The sequence below is a fragment of the Mus pahari genome, chromosome 15 (genome assembly GCF_900095145.1).
Source record: "Mus pahari chromosome 15, PAHARI_EIJ_v1.1, whole genome shotgun sequence".
NCBI lineage: Eukaryota > Metazoa > Chordata > Mammalia > Rodentia > Muridae > Mus > Mus pahari.
In genome coordinates, this window is record NC_034604.1 from 19,137,312 (window position 1) to 19,157,446 (window position 20,135).

At 40.2% G+C, this 20,135-nt stretch overlaps 1 protein-coding gene across 18 annotated transcripts in view; it reads left to right on the top strand.

Moving 5' to 3' along the window:
* Positions 1–20,135, top strand: part of Dtna (dystrobrevin alpha) — a 389,557-nt gene that overhangs the window by 214,007 nt on the left and 155,415 nt on the right. For 17 of the 18 annotated variants that reach the window (XM_029547199.1, XM_029547193.1, XM_029547192.1 and 14 more), the window contains 2 exons: positions 9,608–9,675; positions 15,833–15,913. In XM_029547199.1, coding sequence (XP_029403059.1) covers positions 9,609–9,675; positions 15,833–15,913 — 148 coding nt within the window. In that variant the 5' untranslated portion in view covers position 9,608. Of the gene's footprint in view, positions 1–9,605; positions 9,676–15,832; positions 15,914–20,135 lie in introns of those variants that run through there. The other variant, XM_029547198.1, reaches the window with a different exon arrangement.

A 20,135-nucleotide genomic window follows, 5' to 3' on the forward strand; every position in this document is an offset into this window, starting at 1 on the left:
TGTGTGTGTGTGTGTGTGTGTGTGTGTGTGTGTGTGTGTAGTTTTTTTTCTTCAGCATTTTAGAATTGATCATCATTTCTGAGTTTTAGAGGGTGAAAGCTGAGCTCAGAGTCTGTTGGCTTGGGTCTGTAATCCCAACCCTAGAAGACAAAGATGGGAGAAAAACAAGCTTGAAGTTAGCCTGAGCTACATAACATAGCCCTGACTCTAAAATAAATGCATAAATACTTCAAAACACTTAGCAACCTCACAGGAAGGACAAGGAAACCTCCTCTGTTAGGTTCATCCAGCAGGACAAAACTTCCCAATTCCTGTGACATCTTCACTCATGAAGAAACGTAGACACAGACTACAAGTATCGTCCAAGGCCCATGTCCCCTGGAAAGGATCTAAGGTCCCAGTGTCAGACCCAAAGCAGAGCGTCAGAGAACTTTTTCCTCTCATCCCCCCTTGGGGAGCCTTGAGTTCTCTTCATGTTCACCTTACCCACGTCTCTTGGGTCCCTCAGAGGACATACAAGCTGGAAACTGAACTTCGCTTGGAGAGCCTGAGTTTTATCATTCTTCTTTTGACCTGTGCCAGCCCTACTCCACAGCCTGTACAAGGAGGGAAAATGAGTGTCCTTTCAAACAAAAGCTCTCCTGAAACATCTTGTACAGCCTCAGTACAGGTTTCTTCTGGACTCAAAAGATAGGTAGATAGCAGTTCCTTCTAAAATAAGAACGGCCTTTTTTTTTTTTTTTTTTTAAGATATTTTCTTTATTTACATTCCAAATGCTATCCCCCTTCCTAGTTTTCCCTCCGAAAATCCCCTATCCCCTCTCCCCTTCCCCTGCTCCCCAACCCACCCACTCCCACTTCCTGGCCCTGGCATTCCCCTATACTGGGGCATAGAACCTTCACAGAACCTAGGGCCTCTTCTCCCATTGATGACCAGCGAGGCCATCCTCTGCTACATATACAGCTAGAGTCACAAGTCCCACCATGTGTTTTCTTTGATTGGTGGTTTAGTTCCAAGGAGCTCTGGGGGTACTGGTTAGTTCATATTGATGTTCATCCTGTGGGGCTGCAAACCCCTTAAGTTCCTTGGTTACTTTCTCTAGCTCCTTCATTGGTGACCTATGCTCTGTCCAATGGATGACTGTGAGCATCCACTTCTGTATTTTCCAGTCACTGGCAGAGCCTCTCAGGAGACAATAAATAAATACATAAATAAATAAATAATTTTTTTAAAAAAAGACCCTCTTGCTTTTAGATGACATTTTCTAGTTTGTAAAGCCTACATTCTTAGGTACCTTTGTCAGTATGCATATATGTTTAAGCACAGTTACATTCCCCAAAAGAATTAATTATCTTAGTCATTGCTCAAAGTACATTTTGACCTATCATGCCTGTATACAATACATTGACAGTGTTTAACCCTCTAGTGCCCAATCTTGTCCCTCCCACCAACTTCTATCATTTCTTTTTTTATTTTCATATCTTTAAAAACAAAAATCTAAGTTCTAAATCTGAGAGAAAAGTTCACATTTGCAGTATTTGTCCTTCTGTTTCTGGCTTCTTTTGCTTAACCTAGAAATCCCCAGTTCATCTATTCTCCTGCAAATGACCAATATAATCTTCCTTATGGAAGACTAATAATACTGCACCATTTATACAGGCAACATTTTCTTTATCTGTTTATCTGTTGATAGGCACTAAGTTAGGCTTTCTGTTGTTTCAGTGAAACACCATAACAAAAAAGCAAGTAGAAAGGAAAAGTTTTATTCGGCTTGTACTTACACACCACAGTTCATCACCAAAGGAAGTTGGGTGTAAAAGTAACTTTTATTCACCTGAAATAATTATCTCTGAGACTTAATCTCTTCCTCTACTAACCTAGGCTTAATCTAGGAAGCTTCTAGCCTCTGTACAATCTTATCTAGGCCTAGAATGTTTTCAGACATACTGCTGAATACGCTCAACCTTTCTAGCTTTTACTGAACTCTGGTTGGCTGTTTCAAATCAGCTGTTCTGATTCAGACTCCTCTCCAAGCTGACTGATTCCATCTGTTTTTTTTCTCAGTTTATTACTGAATTTCCCTGCTTGGTCTCATACTAACTTTGACAATATTTCTAATCTTCTGGTTCCTTCTCATTCTCTGGCTTGTTCTATCTTCACCTGTGTTTAGCTTGTTCTCTGTCTGCAGTCTGTCTGTGTACAACTGTCCCAGTAAAACTGCCTCCTTCCCCTCTCCCTCTGCACTGTTCCCTCTTATAAAGAGTTCTCTCTCTTTCCTCTCTTCTCCTGCAAGTTGGGCATACCCTACTCTCAAATCTGATTCATCGCTTTGTCTGCCACTCAATTAGATATCTCTTTCAAACCTGGGTATTTCCTTTTACAAACTAACTTTACCTTCATTATTTGGGATTAAAGATGTGTACTAAGGGTGTGTGTGTATTCCAGGCAGAGGGATTAATGATATGTGCTAAGCCTGAGCTATACCACAACTGGAAACAGGTTTTTCCAGTAAACAACACACTCTCAGGTTCACAGTGTGATCAAATATGCAGCAACATTTCCCCCTTTATCTAACCTAAAAAATGTACACAGTTTAGCTATTACATCAGAAACAGTCAACCCAACAAACTTAAAAGTTCAAATGTCCTTATGGAGATCCAGTGATAGGATGCCCTTTATAACTGCAGTCTGTAGTCTTGATCATCTGTCTTCAGCAAATGCCCATTTCAGCATCAAAGTTTTCTAGTCTGCCAGTCTGATGAACTATCTGTCCTTCTCCAGCTGGTTCGTTGGACTGTCTCCATGCAGAGGATCTGCTTTCTGTGTCACCTATATTGCTGTCTTTCTGCATCTCTTCCTTCCTTGAGTCATGCCTTTCATGTGGAAGCATTTCTTATTCAAATCTCATCTTCATAAATTTTGATGGAAGCCATAGTCTTTCATAGGCAAAACCTCTCCCCCTAACTTAACACTTTCACTGCTGTGAAAACATCTCAAAAGTAAACAGGTTGATTTAATTCAGCAGATTTTTTTCTATTATCCAGTGTCTTTCAGCTAATCTGATCCCCCTTTTCTGTTAATCAAGTTGCAATTACATCTTTCTGAATCCATACATAGGCTAGACATTTAGGCAATTACATGCCATGCCTCGGACAGGAACTCAAGCAGGAAAAAAAACAACCTGGAGGCAGGAGCTGATGCAGAGGCCATGGAGGGTGCTGCTCACTGGCTTACTCCCATGGCTTGCTTTCTTATAGAATGCAGGACCACCAGCCCAAGGATGGCACCACCTACAATGGGCTGAACCTTCCCACATCTATCAATCACTAATCAAGAAAATGCCCTACAGCCAGATCTTATGGAAGTATTTCTTTTTTCAGTTGAGGTTCCTTCCCTTCAGATAACTCTAGCTTATATCAAGTTGACATAAAACTAGCCAGCAGAGGCACCATTTAATAACTATGTGCATGCAAATCTTGTTCTAAGACACTGAAGAGTGCAGCTGAACTCCTGCTGTAACCACAAGCTCCCACACCTACTCTCCTCACTACTCAATCCTTCTTCCACTTAACCTGGTAAGAGTATCATTGCCAAAATCTAAACTTCTGTGCATGAACTCTCTGTGTATACGTGAGGTGGTACCCCGGCTCTCTCCTGCAGGAAGAGAGACCCTATGTTGTCTAGACATCAGGCTTTCCTATTTGATGTTGCTTCATTTCCCCACTTCTCCTCTCACACTTGTACCCAGAGATACTGGTTAATTCCCAGCTCCCCATGGGCCACACCCTCTTGCAATCTGTGTTCTTTCCCATGACCCTTTCTAGCTATGAGTACTTTTCCTGCACTCCTCCAGCTAAGAAAAAGAACTATTTGTTCTTTATCCTCTATGCCAGGCCTGCCCTCTCTTTGATGTCCTTCTCAGATCTCAGAAGTAAGCTACTACATCTAGCAGTGCATGCTTTCACTGGGTACATATTACACTAAGCTATAAATACTTATTAGAAAAAAATGTTTCCCATTTCTAAATTGAGATCTTAAAAAGCACAGAGCTCTATAAGGTCAGAGATCGTGTCTTTTTAATCTTTGGATCTTAGCAGACTATCAAAATATCTGACAGCTTACAACTAATATATATATATATATATATATATATATATATATATATATATATATATGGAAGGGAGTGGCTTATTTGGACTTACGGTTTGCAGGGGAAGTTGCCCATCACAGTTGGAAGACATGATGGTCGGTGTGTGAGATGGCTATGGCTGCTCACACTGTGTATGCAGTCGGGAAGCAGAGGCACATGCATGCCAGAGCTCCCACTTTATAAAAATTTTTTTAAAAAGCAGGTGAGGGCTGGGCATGGTGGCGCATGCCTTTAATCCCAGCACTTGGGAGGCAGAGGCAGGCGAATTTCTGAGTTCAAGGCTAGCCTGGTCTACAGCGTGAGTTCCAGGACAGCCAGGGCTACACAGAGAAACCCTGTCTGGGGGGGGGGTGGGTAAGGGAGGGAGACTTATGCGTCAAATAACAGGCACTTACATGAGAGTCTAAGTTTGTGAGTGTCTTATCTACAAGAAGGAGAGACACAAATTAAACAAATGACATGTGTAGGTGAGCCCACACACCTATGACAAGTAATGATACTGTCCCTTCCCCTCTGCCATATGATTTGGACAACTACTGTTTTACTAAAATTCATGATAAACTAGAGACCCTTGACAAGTCCCATTGCTTAGCAAGTAAAACTACACACCTTCAGAAGCTTTCGGCACCTCCTCTATCAAGGACCCTCAGTCTCTAAGGTGACGAAATGTGACAGAGAATCAAAATGTCATCTCCACTGACAAGTTAGACTGGAAGCCACAAAACCTGTAACAGTGGTACTCACCTGACTGACTCTTGAACACGCTTCAAGGGCTCTACCCTCATCGAGAGAAGCGGGGAGACGGTCCCACCAGTAACGTGCTTACTACCTGAAGACCTGAATTGAGATCCCCTGTACTGATGCAAAATGGCTGAGCATGGTGGTGGCACCTGTAATACTGGCACTGGGAAGGCAGAGACAGGAGCCTCTGGAGCTATCTGGTCACCATTCTAAACCCATGGACCAGCTCCTGGCTCAGAGAGGGAGCCAGTCTCTAGGTATAATGTCGAGAATGATTGAAGATCACACAGGCACGCACACACACACACACACACACACACACACACACACACACAACCATACCACACCACACCACACCACTCCACACCACTCCACACCACTTCACACCACTCCACACCACTCCACACCACTCCACACCACACCACACCACACCACACCACACCACACCACACCACTCCACACCACTCCACACCACACCACTCCACACCACACCACACCACACCACACACTGAATCAGTTTGAGATGGAAGCTAGCTAGCATGCACACTCCTTCCTTCACCATGATAACTGCAGGAAATGAAGGCAGTTTTATCTGGCCATACACTTTCCCAGGGACTCTGGAGATAATGAAAAGTGACCATTTTCCTTTAAGTCTGACATTGTATTTTTAATGTCTTGTAAGATTTAACACCAATAAATTTTCCCTCGTAAGCTATGCACTTTACTGCAATGTGAAAATTAATAATTATTGTGTAACTCGTGGTTCTTTTGTGAGTGGATTAATAATAACAACAGAAATGTTGGTGAGCACACCAAAAGCTGATGCTCACGGAGTTTGCAACTCCTTCAGCTTCTACTTCCTGAGACATGCTTTTGCTTAAAGTTTATAGTCCTGGATTTTGTTTCCATTTATTTCTTTATTTACTCATCCATTTATTTATTTACTTACTTACTCACTTATTTATTCAATTGCTATGTGAGTGCTTTGCTGCATGCACACCAGCACACCAGAAGAGGCCAACCGATGCCCTTATGGACAGTCATGAGCCATCATGTGGCTGCTGGGAATTGAAGGGAAATGAAGTCAGGACCTCTGGTTAAGAGCCAGTGCTCTTAACTACTGAGCCATCTATTTCACCAATCTTAGTCCTGGGTTTTAATAAACATAAATCTGGAGCCAGGCGTGGTGGCGCACGCCTTTAACCCCAGTACTTGGGAGGCAGAGGCAGGCAGATTTCTGAGTTTGAGGCCAACCTGGTCTACAGAGTGAGTTCCAGGACAGCCAGGGCAACACAGGGAAACCCTGTCTCAGAAAACCAAATCAAAAACAAAAACAAAAACAAACATAAATCTGTTTTCTCATTTTTCAAGTAATAAACCTCTGAAATGAGTACAGTCGGAATTTCATTTTTCTGTGTCATATTGTAGAAGTATAATTGGAAAGTCGATTTTATGGAAAGAAAATTTAGTTTATTTTGTTTCACCTCTCTCCATTTCTTTGCATTCCCTGTTCATTCATTTCTCCAATAAACACCATCAGTCACCTTCGAAGAACCTTAAATGAATGAAGTTACCATTCTCAACTACCTTTAGAAACACACCGTTAGCATGGAAATGAGACATTTCAGTACGAGTGCATGGTCCAGGCGGTCGGCACAACTACGTGGGATGCCACTGTGCACCTCAGAATATTCTCATTCAGTCCCCAGGCTGTGTTCCCTCGTGTTTATTCTGGGTTTTTTTCCGTCCTGCCTCAGAACATAGACAAACACAGGAAAGCACCATGGATGTCTTCCCTGACTTCCTCCACTGCCTTCCTTCTGCTTCTGAGCCCTTAAAATAAATGCTGGGAGCTCTATCCAGATGTCAGGTGCTATCTACCCACTTCCTCTGCAGTGAAGGAGATGGAGATGGGAGTCGGAGAGGAGGAGGAAAGGTTCTTCTCCAGATCACTATGTGTCAACATATGTGCTTGTATGCTCACGTATCTCTTCACCATAGAGCAAGAAATCTGTAAGAAGGAGCTCTGACTCAGCCCCTGTGTTTTCTCCAGGGCCCAGTACACTTCCTGGGGGATACATGGTACTGGACAAAGTTCTGGGGAACAGATACACATCATCAAGAGGAAGACTCTGTATATACTACAGAGGTTCAGAATCGAGGTCATCATAGAGTTGTGGGAGATTTCAGAGTAAGACACAGATAGACTTAGACCTGGGAGCGGCTACAAGTTAGAGAAACATGGACAAAACCCTTTCAGAAAGGGTGGGGCCCATCCAAAGAAAAACCAAAGATCCAGCAGGCATTCCATGTGTTCACTATGCCCGAGAATCAAAATGGAAGGCATGATGCTATACATACCTTTGTATGGTTATACCTTCTAATAGTTTAATTAAAGCTAGGTATGGTGGTATATCCCTGAGATCCCAGTTACTCAGGAAGCTGAGACACTGTGAAATGAAAACCACGCAGGGAAGTTTAGCAAAACTCTATTTCAAAACAGCATAAAATACCCGAGGATATAGCTCAATGGTGGAGCATTTGGCTTGTGCATGGATGACCCTAAGTTGGTTTTTGTTAACATTTAACCAGATATAATAAAAGTTCAACTCATTAACTTATAACCTCAATATTTACCCTAAATCCATCCCTGTTAGTAAGTGGCATTTCTATTAACTTTATCTTATTCCTCAAGCTCAATTTTTATTCTCTGTTTTAGTTGTTTGGATTTTAATAGCATTTTAAAAATTTGCTCATAAGGGATAATGGCACAGTTGAAGAAAGAGATGAGAACACAACCACCTGTGTGAAGTAATTATGTACAGGTTAAGTTATACTTAACTTAGGAATTGAGAATAGAAAATCACCTGCCTCTAAACTTGGGTTGTGGGTGCTCATGGGACAAGCAGCAGGAGAGAGCCTAGAGCTCTCAAGTCTGCACCCTTCATTCATTCATAGTCATTGAGTCTTCGTCTGATGTGTAAGAGTCAAGATATTTGCTTTAAAATCTCAATAGGTACTCTCAGAATTGTAAGAGATACTCTATGTTTTGGTTTTCAACCTTCTTTATGCTGTGACCATTTAATATAGTTCCTTGTGGTGTGGTAAGTCCCATCCATAATATTAATTTTGTTGTTACTTCATAACTGTAACTTTGCTATGGTTAGAATATATATGCTATAATATAATATGTATGCTATGGCATATAAACATGATATGCAGACTATCTGATATGTGATCCCTAGAAAGGATCATTTTGAGCCCCCAAAGGGAGCATGGACTCACAGATTGAGAATCATTGCTCTATATGAAATAAAACACCTGCCGTTGAATAGATGGTCATTTTAATCACTTATCTATTACTGTGATAAGACAGCACAACCGAGGAAATTATAAACACTTATTAGTGCTCAGGGTTCTAGAGAGTGAGAATCTATGCTCATAAGGCAGAAAGAATGGTAGTAAGAAGTAGGGTGTGGCACCAGAGCAGGAGCTGAGAGATTACATCTGACCCATAAGTAGAAGGCACAGAAAGAGAAAGCTAACTGGGAATGCCATGGGCTTTTGAGACCTCAAAACCCACCTATAGTGACATAACATGCCTCCTCCAACGAAGCCACACCTCCTAATTATCCCTAAAATGTTCTGCCAACTCATTCACATATGAGCCTATGGGACCGTTCTCATTCAAACCTCCACAATGGTTGTATTTAGCTGTAGTATTTGATCATAGGATGTTTAGTAATTTTTATATCAGTGTAAACACCAGCACTTACTTAGTGAGTCAGGGTTACCTGATTATGGTCAGCAGGAATGTCATCAGGCTAGGTCAGAGGGGTCACAGCAACACTGAGGCTGAGACAAGTCTATTCCAAGCAATCAGGCTTTTTATATATTTATCAAAACAGATATAATAAGGGTCCCCAGGATACAATGACTGTTGCAAGCAAGACAGGGTACACAAGATTAGTGTCTGAGACATTAATTGTTCAGCCAAGCTTCTATATGCTTTGCTGACTTGAAGGACACAGAGAAACATGAGTGGCCTAAATCATTCACTGCCTCAGGGAGTGCCTTGGGTTCCTGGGAACTGAAAGGTGTGCAGTGCCCCAGTAGCCAAGGACTGTAATCTAAAAAGCCTATAGTGTGTGCTTCTCCAGGCAGTTCGACCAGGCCAACTCTGGGACTCCTTGCATGTTAGCAAATAAAAACATGTATATCCCTTCCAACAACTATATGGCATGGTGTATATAATATGCATACTAGACTAAATAAATTATATATTTCATTTATAAATGTGTAAAGTATAAAGGTTATACTTTTGTGTGTGCTTTCTATGTATTAGGGGATACGTATGGAAGCCCTAAGTTGTCACCAAATGTCTTGCTCAGTTCTTCTCCACTTTATTTATTGAAGCAGGGTCTTGTTAGACCTGGAATAACCAAGCAGAACTCATCTGTCTAGCCAGCTCGCCCCAGGAATCTCCTATGTCTATTTCCCAAGTAATGAGAAAAGAGGCAGATGCCAACCCCGCCCTGCTTTTACTTGGATCTGAGGATCCAAACCTTGTCATTCTACCTAAGTGCCAAGTGCCTTATCAACTAATCTAAATGATTGTTGTCAGGGTACAAGTACACTGGATGTGCTTACACAGAAATGCCTGTTTGCCTTCTTAGCATGAGAATAACACATGTTGTCACAATTTTGTCCCACAGAATGATTGAAGATAGTGGAAAAAGAGGAAATACCATGGCAGAAAGAAGACAGCTGTTTGCAGAGATGAGTAAGTATGGAACTTTTAAGGAACTCACTTCAGTGTTCATTGAATATTCATGAGAAGGCCAGAAATAACCATGTAGTCCTCAGGGCCTCTGGACTTCTCCATAAAAATCCTCAACTCCTTCCATAACGATGCATTTGGCCATTTTATTCTCTCATTAGCTGAGAATTAAATTACTCTACAATTTATTATTATTTGCTCCTACACTCTCTATTTCATAAGTTGTATTTGTACATGAGCAGGCACGTTTGACAGCACTGCTCAGTGCTGATTTTAATACAGTCCACTAGGATTTGCAGTATGCACTCACCTGCCTGCATTACCAAGTAGCTGCCTTAGTATACAATTTATAAAATACTCCTTCGAATGTCTACCCTGGAAAATGACATAATGCGTTCAAATGAGAAAAAGGATGAAATGGGAATATGTTGTCATTTGAACCTCCTTTGGAAGGCAGTTTGTCACCAAAGCCATAAAAAGAAAAGCAAAGGATAACAAAAGATGAGAGCAGTTTGGGGCTAACATATGTTAAGGACCACAAACACAGATGGCAGGTCCTGATGGCTGGCCTATGAAAGTGAGTGATGGTACAGAACTGGTATAATAACATCTCCCTTATGGACCTGTTGGATTGTTCATAAGAAGAGGGGAAGCATCCTCCTCAAATTGCGTGTTATAAAGAAAAGCATTGCAGTTCTCCTGTCCTGTGTGTTTTATATTTTGGTCTTCCCTTCATGAGCAAAGGTGACAGTGTTCAGGGGTGACCCCTGTGCTCTCCCCCTTGAGAGCGAAAGGTGATAGAAAAGAATTTTATACTGAAAATGGGAGGGATATGATTGGCAGGAAAGGGGTCCGGGAAGTAAAAGAAAAGTTCTTTCATCATACGGTTGGGATTTTTAGAATCCTTTTCCCACCGTCTGGTGGCACCCAGGCAATGCTAGAGTTAACAGGGGAAGGAGAGTTAACTGGACGTGGGGATTCCCAGACACCTGCCTGCCTTTCCCACTTACAGCATCACAAGTGTCTGTGAGAGTTTCCGCAGAGACTTTCCAACATCTCCTGCTGTGTTAGATGCTGCTGTCTTTATTTGGAATGACTTATTAATCCACTGGGATTGTGGCTTTTTTATAGGTACACATGTGGTTATGATCTTTCAAGATCTTAGTTAGACTAGAGGAGCAAATTTCAGTAAACTATCATGCTGCTGTTAATTATGTCTTGCATTTTTCAAACTTTCCTTATGGAATAGGTGCTTTGTTTTTCCCCATGAGAAATAAACAAGCAAACAAACAAATAAATAAATTATAAAGTATTAGTTTGCTACACTGAATTTTTCTACATGGATTATAACAGTGTAGTGTATGTCATGAATGTACAGATCTTTTTTTAATTGAAAATGAAGTTTTTAAAGGAAAATACCTATTTGCATAATTAAATACAAGGGAAAGATATTTTTAAAAATCATGTATTTTGTGGTAGGAAAATCCTGTCTTAACATTTGAGCAAACTCCATCATGGGCAAATATCTTGCTGAACACAAAAAGGTAATCCATATTTTCTACAAAGAAAGAAAACCTGTCAAATCTTTGAACTTACCTTTAAAATATTAAATATTTATCAGTTGGCACATCATAGGAATTACAAAAGTATGCTTATGTAACGATGTTAGCAACACTTATCTAAGTTTAAATGTCCAGTTTCTTCCCTAGCTGGTACAATGCCAGGCACAGGTAAATAGCAATATTATACATGTCTACTTTATTAAAACTGTAATATTCAAGGAAAGCTTGACATAAATCTTAAGTTCATACACACAGAACAACTCGCAGCCAGACATCTTGACACTCATTTGTAGTCTTAGCACTAGGGAGGCAGAGGCAACAGGTTCAGGAGTCCAAATTCATCCTTGCCTATATAATGGGTGGGAAGCCATGGACCACATGAGACCCTGTGAAGAGTGTGGGTTACAAGGAATAATTCTAAATTTTCTTTACATAAATAAGACATAAGAGAACTATTACTCTATTCTAAGTTAATCTTTTCCTAGAAATGTCACAGGACTGTCAAGGTGCTGTGTTAAATAGCTTGGTAAGCTGTACTGATTAACGATCAGAATGAATAAGCAAACCAAATAGGTTTCATTCTTCCCACACAGGCCAAGGACTGTGAAAGATAGGGAGTCTTAATAATCAATTGGCTTCACCAGCAATGTTTAGCTCATCACAGACAATAGTAGCAGGGGAACAATGGACTGCATGTAAAGGGAGGAAATGCTGTTGATGGGTGCACTATCACACAGGCAAAGAAAATCTTCTTGACACTGTGTCAAAATAGCCAATACTCTAAAAAATAACATTTTCCAGGAATCTGTGGTGTCCAGACAGAGAGCAAAAAGGGACTAGGAAGTCATAAGTGTGGTTATTTGTGTTTTTTCTTGAAATACTTTTTAAGCAAAAGAGAAAAGGTGAAGGGGAGGAAGCTTTGGTGTTCTGAGTATTACAGATGTGAAAGAATATTCTCATCTCAGGATCACATGAGCTAAATGCACAATAAAGATTTGTTAAAGATTTACAGTGAGGACAAGAGATTAACCTCCTATATTTGAAGGCAATTGCACTGAAGGCAGCTACTGGAGAGTTACCGGACTTTTTTAACTTGGAGGTTGTTCAATATGACTAAGCAATCTGATTGCTAGAGATAACAATTAAGTTAGGCTCTGGGATGTATTGTATGAGAGAAAAGTTAAGTAAAAGAAGAAAAGGGGAGAAGGAAGAGGAGGAGGAGGAAGAGGAACGGAAATAGGAGAAGGAAGAGCAAGAGAAGGAGGAGGAAGAAGAACAAGAACAAGAAGAATGCAGCTCTTCCAGGGAGACTGGAAAATAGCAATGGGTCCTATTGCTTACTTTCCCTGAGGCTGACCTCCAAGATCCTTTGAAAGACACTCCAGGGTTGTTAAAACTGGCAAGGGTTTGAGAAATTTGCATCTGAAAGGAATCCCAGTTAAGACTAACAATAAAAAGTTGTACTAAAGTTAAATACTCAGGGAAAAAAATGGAAGCTCTGAAGCCTAAAGGCCTGAAGAAACAGTTCTCAAGTTAGGCAGAGGAAAGGAAAGTTTCAGGCCCAGGAGTGTGACAAAGATAAGAGAGATTGCTCAGCCTGGGTGGCTGCAGCACAGGCCCATTGTGAATGATTACATGGTCTAGTCAATAGCAGAGGGATAGCTCTACACTGTCACTGTCAGCAGCAGCAGCTTAAGGAATCTGCTTAATCTTTTTTGTCCTTATTTTTTATTTTTGAGATTATAATATAATGCATCATTTCTCCCTTCCCTTTCCTTCTTTCAAATCCTCCCATTTGCCCTCCTTGTTCTCTTTCAAATTCATGGACTCTTTTTCATTAATTGTTGCTACATGCATATATGTTTAATTAATATATTACATTTAATAAATTTATATTATATATGATATATTCCTAAATATAACCTGCTCAGTCTATGCAATGTTCTTTGTATGCATATTTTCATGGCTAACCATTTGGTATTGGATAACCAGTTGGTGTGCTTTTGCCTGGAGCGTCCAAATGGAGAAATCTACAAAATGGATAAAATCCCACACCTATTTCCCAGAGGACATTGTGGAAGAAGGGTAGAAAGACTGTAAGACTCCGAAGCTTAGGGAAAGATGTAAGAAGCTACACCCACCAAGTCTCACCAATGTGATTGTCTGATCCTGAGCTGAGCAAGAACATCAATAGACATGCCAACATGGACAGCGAACGTCCACAAGACTTAAACCCTCAACAAGGAACCACAGACAACTAAGAAATCCCTTCATCTTTTAGGGACTTTGCTGAGGTAAAACTAGGATCCTTGGCAATATAGAGGGAAGGAATTTCAGGGTAATCCAGAATGAAGCAGAGCTAGAGTTTATTGTAAAAAGAAAGGTGCTCAGGGATCAGTAAGGCATGTCCAACAGTGTAGGTGTAAGCATCTCAAAGAACATAATGGCTCAAGGGGTGACTGTATTTAGAACACTATCTCATTCCTCCTCTGGATCTCTTATGTGTGTAACACAAACATGTACACTCATGCACACATATGCACACACTCATTCAATTAATCGTCAGGAATAATAAATAGTTCAAGCACATAGTTTATAGGTTTCATCTTCATTCTAAGTGAAAATTTTAAATGAACAAAATGTTTACTACTGTAAGAATATTCTTAGTAAAATATTTTATAATGAGCTCTCAAAACATAAATAGCAAGCACATGTGGAATGTGTGAAACTTTCAATGTAAAACGCTGGTGTAATAAAGCAAATATCAAAACTAGTAAAGACTGGCTGGTTGGTTAGTTGGTTGGTTAGTTGGCTGATTGGTTGGTTGGTTGGTTTGGTTTGGGGTTGGTTTGATGAATGAATAGGGAAAAAAGAAAGAAAATTAATAAGAACATGTGAGAGAGGAAGGCAAAGAAGAATGGAAAAGAGAAAACATGAAAAGATGAGTTAAAAAAAGAAAACAGGACTTCCAACTGATAATGGTGAATGGATCTGTGAAATGGGTAGGAGGGATTTGAGGATATGCATTTTACAGTTTTTATTATGAAACATTTCAAATATATACAAATATAGAAGAAATTATACCTATCATTGCCTTTATTATTTATCTCCCACTGTATATTAGTGTGAAGCAAGTCTAATAAGTCACTTAAATGAGCTGAATTTTCAAGCTTTAAGGATTATATAGCACTGATGTAACTTTTAAAGAAACACTATTAGTAGCTAATGAACTGTAATGAAAAAGGCATTATTCTCCACCAGAAAAATAATTCAACAGGAGAGCAGGCTGTCTGGTTTCTTATATTATTTATCTAAATTCCATATTTTAATAAAAATAAGCTATTTTCCTTCTTTAATAAGGTCACTAGTATGCTAAATCAGAAAATACCATTAAATAAATATTAACCCTAATTTCAACAAGGTATGTTGGCAAAGGCTCTTAGGTTGTGCATATGTTGGACAACATGACCTGGGCCACAGTTTAATTAAACTTACAGATAGTGTCATGGTCATGTCTAGGGTAACAATTAATAGCTCAGTCAGCCTTGAAGGAAGATTGACCTCCAGTGGTACAGTGACTCTATTAGTGGCCCTGCTCATGTCATTGATTTTAACAATGACTTGGACAAAGACAGAGAGAACACTAACTAATTTCAGGGCAGACTTAGTATTGATAGACATTCAACAAAATGCCACACAAGTAAAATTAAATTAAGTTCATAATTTTTTAGTTTAGAGAAGCTAAACTTCTTTAAAAAGACTATGTAGCATGCCACAGTTTCTGTTCTCCAAATCCAACATGGTTCCATAGCACCACTCCCATGGTGTGTATGAAGCAGTGCGCTGTTGTAACTGCAAAGCTATTTTGTTGCTCATTTCCCAACCACCCCTTAATATCAGGGTTTACATCATCAGTCAAGAAGTATGTACACTACTCGGAAACCTTTGCAGACATCTAGGTCCCCCTGGATGGATATGCAGCAGAAAGAGCATGGAGACATGTTGCTCCTACAGTGCTAGGATGGATGGGAGGAGAAGCTGGTTTGGGAAAGGAGAATATGCTCAGGTTTCGAGATATACATTAGTACGAATATGGATGGCCTCCACGAGAGCATTAGGTGTACACCCTAGTACTCCCTCAATTGCTTTACAGCCATCCTGTGAAATAGCTGATGTATCATCATCCTGACCTTGCAAATGCTGCGGTTCCCTGAAACACTTGCTCTAACAGCTATGCTTTAATGACAATAACAAAGAATTGAAAATATCATTGATTCAGTGACTAATTCTGATACAATCTTGCTCTTACTCAAGTCACAGCTTGAATAGATCATTCTAGAAAATGGCACACGCATCAGAGAGAGGTTGTGTTCCTCGGTGCATGATCATGATTGGCAATCTTATTAGACACCAAATCGCTCTTCCCTGGGATCTTGAATATTGGATAGACCTTTCTGGGCCTTCAACTAATATTTATATTCTAAGCAAAGTAGCAATAAGCATATGGATTCTATCTGTAATTGTGTTATTTACAAACATTACAAGCTCCTTTCCACACACATGGCATACCATATGTATACTCTTTTCCCCCTGACTAGGGGCTCAAGATCTGGATCGCATCCGACTCTCCACCTACAGAACAGCATGCAAGCTGAGATTTGTGCAGAAGAAATGCAATTGTAAGTGTGCCTTTTGTTTTGCTAATTACCTGCATGAGAACTATCGTTTAGACATGTTACTGGGCTTATTAAAACCAGGTTTTCTTACAAGGATTGATAAACATATGCTTACACAAAAATAAAGGGGGAACTGTGGTCATGGTGGTAGAGAAACAGTTGCTAAGCAACTCAGAGGGCTGATTTAGTCTTAACTACCAAAGTCTTAGAATGGATGAGCCTCTTGAGATCTATATCTATATGTATCTCTCTCTCATTCTAGATGTAGATGTAGTTTAGATGTATAGATGTATTGATAAAAAATAGATACATAGATGATAGATGGATGAAAGATAGATATAAATATATATGTATATATAGATACAGATAGAAAATTGATAGATAATAGATAAATAATAAATATAGATATAATATGTATGTATATAGATATATGATACATGTATATAGATATATAGATATATGAAACACAGGTAGATAAATGGTTGACAAATCTAGAAGTGAGAGAGATTTCTGAATTCTGCGTGGAGTGTTTTATCTCTTCTCTACCTGGGACATTTTAAATGCTATCCAAGTACGTTGAAAAACGTCATACATAAAATGGTCTCTGCATACCAACATATAGCTATAAGTGTTTACAAACATTTAGAAAATATTATCCGGGCAGTGGTGGCACACACCTTTAATCCCAGCACTTGGGAGGCAGAGGCAGGTGGATTTCTGAGTTCAAGACCAGCCAAGAAGAAGAAGAAGAAGGAAGAAGGAAGAAGGAAGAAGGAAGAAGGAAGAAGGAAGAAGGAAGAAGGAAGAAGGAACTAATAAAATAATTTTTAAAAATCAGCCCAAATAATCAATGTGTTGATTACATTTATGGACAATAATGGCAGAAGAGACATAGTTTAACAAAGCTGTTTCTGCTTGTTGTTGAATTTAAACTATACACAGCAAACGGGTGGCCATTCACGTGAGCGGCTCAGTGTTCCCCGTGGGTTGCCATGCTCCTTCGTGCTGCCACAGCTGTTTTCTCTGGCAAAAATATTACTTCATGATTCATTTGTATCAATTTTTCTGTGCTTTTTAAAGAATTGATTCTGATTCAAAATTTATAACTTCCCATTTACTAATTAGTAAAGGACAGGGTTGTTATTTTTAAGCCATAACATTCTACACAGAATATACATATAGTTGTTGAATTTCTAACATGGGAATTAGACTCTTAGTGAATGCAGAGCCAGCCATTTCCCCAGGCCTACCCTGCCAGAGTCTCTACAGGTATTTTTCCAGGGCAGCTACCCAAACCCCAAACTTCTGTATCCAGTTGTTTGGGACTGGGTGGTAAGGTGACTCAGTCTCTCAATGTGCTTACCTAAAGTCCGTTCTTCAGCCAAGGTATTAAGCGATAGGCCAAGATCTGGGACGGGATGAAAGGGGAGAAAACACACACAGAAAAAGCAAACCATATGAACATGTGTGTGTGCGTGTGTGTGTGTGTGTGTGTGTGTTGTGGCCAAGACTGGAGATAGATTTTAGTTGGTAGAGTACTTGCTTAGCATACATGAAGTCCCCATCACCACATTAAGCAGATAGTACCTGGTCAGAAGGAAAAAGAGTTCAAGGCCATTGTTAACTACATAGTGATTTTGAGGCTACAGTGGGCTACCAGAGACCCTGTTTCAATAATTAATTAGCCTGATTTTTTAAAAGAAGACATAGCTGCATTTATATTCTTAGGCATGAATGAGCCAGTAAAATCCTGTTCCGTTAAGAGGTAAGGAAAAATCTTCCACAGAGGAAAAACTTCCTCTTCCCTTCACTGCCATGCAAAGTAGAACAAATGAGGGCCCTCCAAAGGGAGGAAATGTCTCCCCCATTCTTATGACTTGTTTCAGCACCTGGCCTTTCAGATTGTGGGGGAGAGGAAAGAACGGGCTGAGAGCTCCATCCCCCATAAACTTTCACCAAGCTTTCTGTAGACTTCTTTCAGTAAAGGTGGGGACTTCCACAAAATGGCTAAGAGGAGTAAGAACATGAATGGGAGAGAAGATGGAGAAAGGAGTGGAGGGAGGAATAGATTCCTGGTGATCGGCAACCCTAAAGCGAGCATTGCCACATGCACACATTGTGTGGTCCCTGCTGGCGCTGTAGCTGGTGCATCCTGTGGGCCATAGTCCCCCTGCTCTGAGAGCCTGTTCTCATTCTTACACATTTCATTTTTCTTCTAGTTCTTCTTGAACCTAATCCTTATCCTGAATTCAAAACTGTGTTCTGACCTACTTGGAAAATAGTATGGAAGCAGAGGGGACGCCAATAGTCCATGTATGGGGAACTCAGGAACCTCAAAGCTGCCTAGTGTCTCCTTACAGCATCCCTTCAAGTTTCCTCTTAACTCAGTAAACATGTATGGCTGTGGGTCAGGAAACAGAGACAGTGTGACTGACCATGAGATGCAACCTTAAAGTTGCCTATAGTCTAACTGGGTAACTAGATTGTTGAGAGGTGCATAAGCCCATAGTAAGAAATGATACTCCGGGGGGTCCTGGAGAGACAGTGCCCTAGTGTGAGGGACTTTCTTGAAGAAGAATCTGGACTGGCATTAAGCAAACAGAAAAAATAAAACCTTTATGTACTTTACAATGTACCCGATAGGTTTCATGCATATTTAGAATGAGAAAAAAAATCACAGTCCAAAAAAACTAGCTAAAAGTTAAAGCTCAGAAAGAAAAGCAAGCTTGGCTAGAATGTAGTAAGCTTTAAAAATGCTCTCCACGTTGCTCAGAACATCAAATGCGGGGCTGCATTTGCTCCATTTTCTTTCCTAACAATAGATGAAACAGTGTAATGTTCAGAGTTACTTGTGAAATGTTAACCCAATTGATCTTGGCTTATCTTAATCGGTGTTTGGAGTCTTCTAGAATTGTAGACAAAGGGCGTGATCATTTTAGTAACAACATTCACCAGTGCTGAATTTACGTCCTTGCATTAGAGCAAGGTAATTCTACTCTTCAGTAAAAGCCAACACGATGAATGGTGGTGACTTGTAATGGAGTTTTACTCCACAACAAAGGGCATAAGATAAAAATCAGAATGCAGTGGGTTTGCCTCTCCAGAGCACAAAGATACAGATCACCTCCAGGAGCTGAGAGAAAGAGCAGAGGTTTGCTACTGGCAGCAAGGACCACAAAGAGGACGATGCATGTTGGAGCAAGTGAAGCGAAGGGCAGGACTGATCTGTAAGACGAAGCAACTCCAAGCTTGCTTACAGTAGAGGGCGAAGGAGAGAGTGTCCCATCCCGGCAGCAGTCCCTAGCACCTGCTAACCCAGAGACTTACTGAGATATCTCAGCCCACCTTCCATGCTATAACAAATATGTCATCATATATGTAGTTTGTAAACATATATGTTTGTTAGCTACATAAACATAGTGACAGTGGCTGGGAAGTTCATGATGAAGGCTTCAGTTTACCTGGTGTCTGCTATGGGCCCAATTTCTGAATTTTAGGTGGCATCTTTCTTCTCACGAGACTGAGAGGAGGATGTCACTACCTAGAGCCTCTTTCATAAGGACCTGCGTCTCCACTGTGAGGTTCCACTTGGAGGACTTAATCACTTTCCTAAAGATCCCACCTCCTTCTGCTGCTGAATTGGGGATTAAGTTTCCACATGTAGTCAGAGGAGGGCATAATCAGGTCATGCACAGGACAGCTCATTATGGCGTTTATTTCATGGAAATCAGTGGATCGTAACAAAGCACATGATGTTTATTTTTAGGTCCAGAAACTCCTTAGAGGTAAAATTTATTCTGCATATTAGCAAAACTAAATTTAAAACCCACATCATAGAAGAAAAGTATAAAATTTGGCTTTTATGAAATCATCCCACAGAGGGAAAATTACCTGAATACAGCAGGGATGTATGGATTTTTTATTTTCTGAAGTCAAAGACCACACATGTTAGTTAATTACCCATCCTACGCACACAGAGCACAGATTCCCATTACAGATGCTGAGGCCATCTCCTTTGATACTTGGTGGATGCTGAGAATACAAACTCCAGTTCTGTGGAAAGGACTTAAAGACAGGCTAGTGAATCTTTGTATAGACCAAGAATTATTTGGTAACAGGAAACAGTGATATGTAGACGTGATTAAGTAAATTATTGTTCCTACAAATTTAATCCTCATTAGAAGTTATTAACTAGAGAAAAATTATACTCATTCATTATATGCTT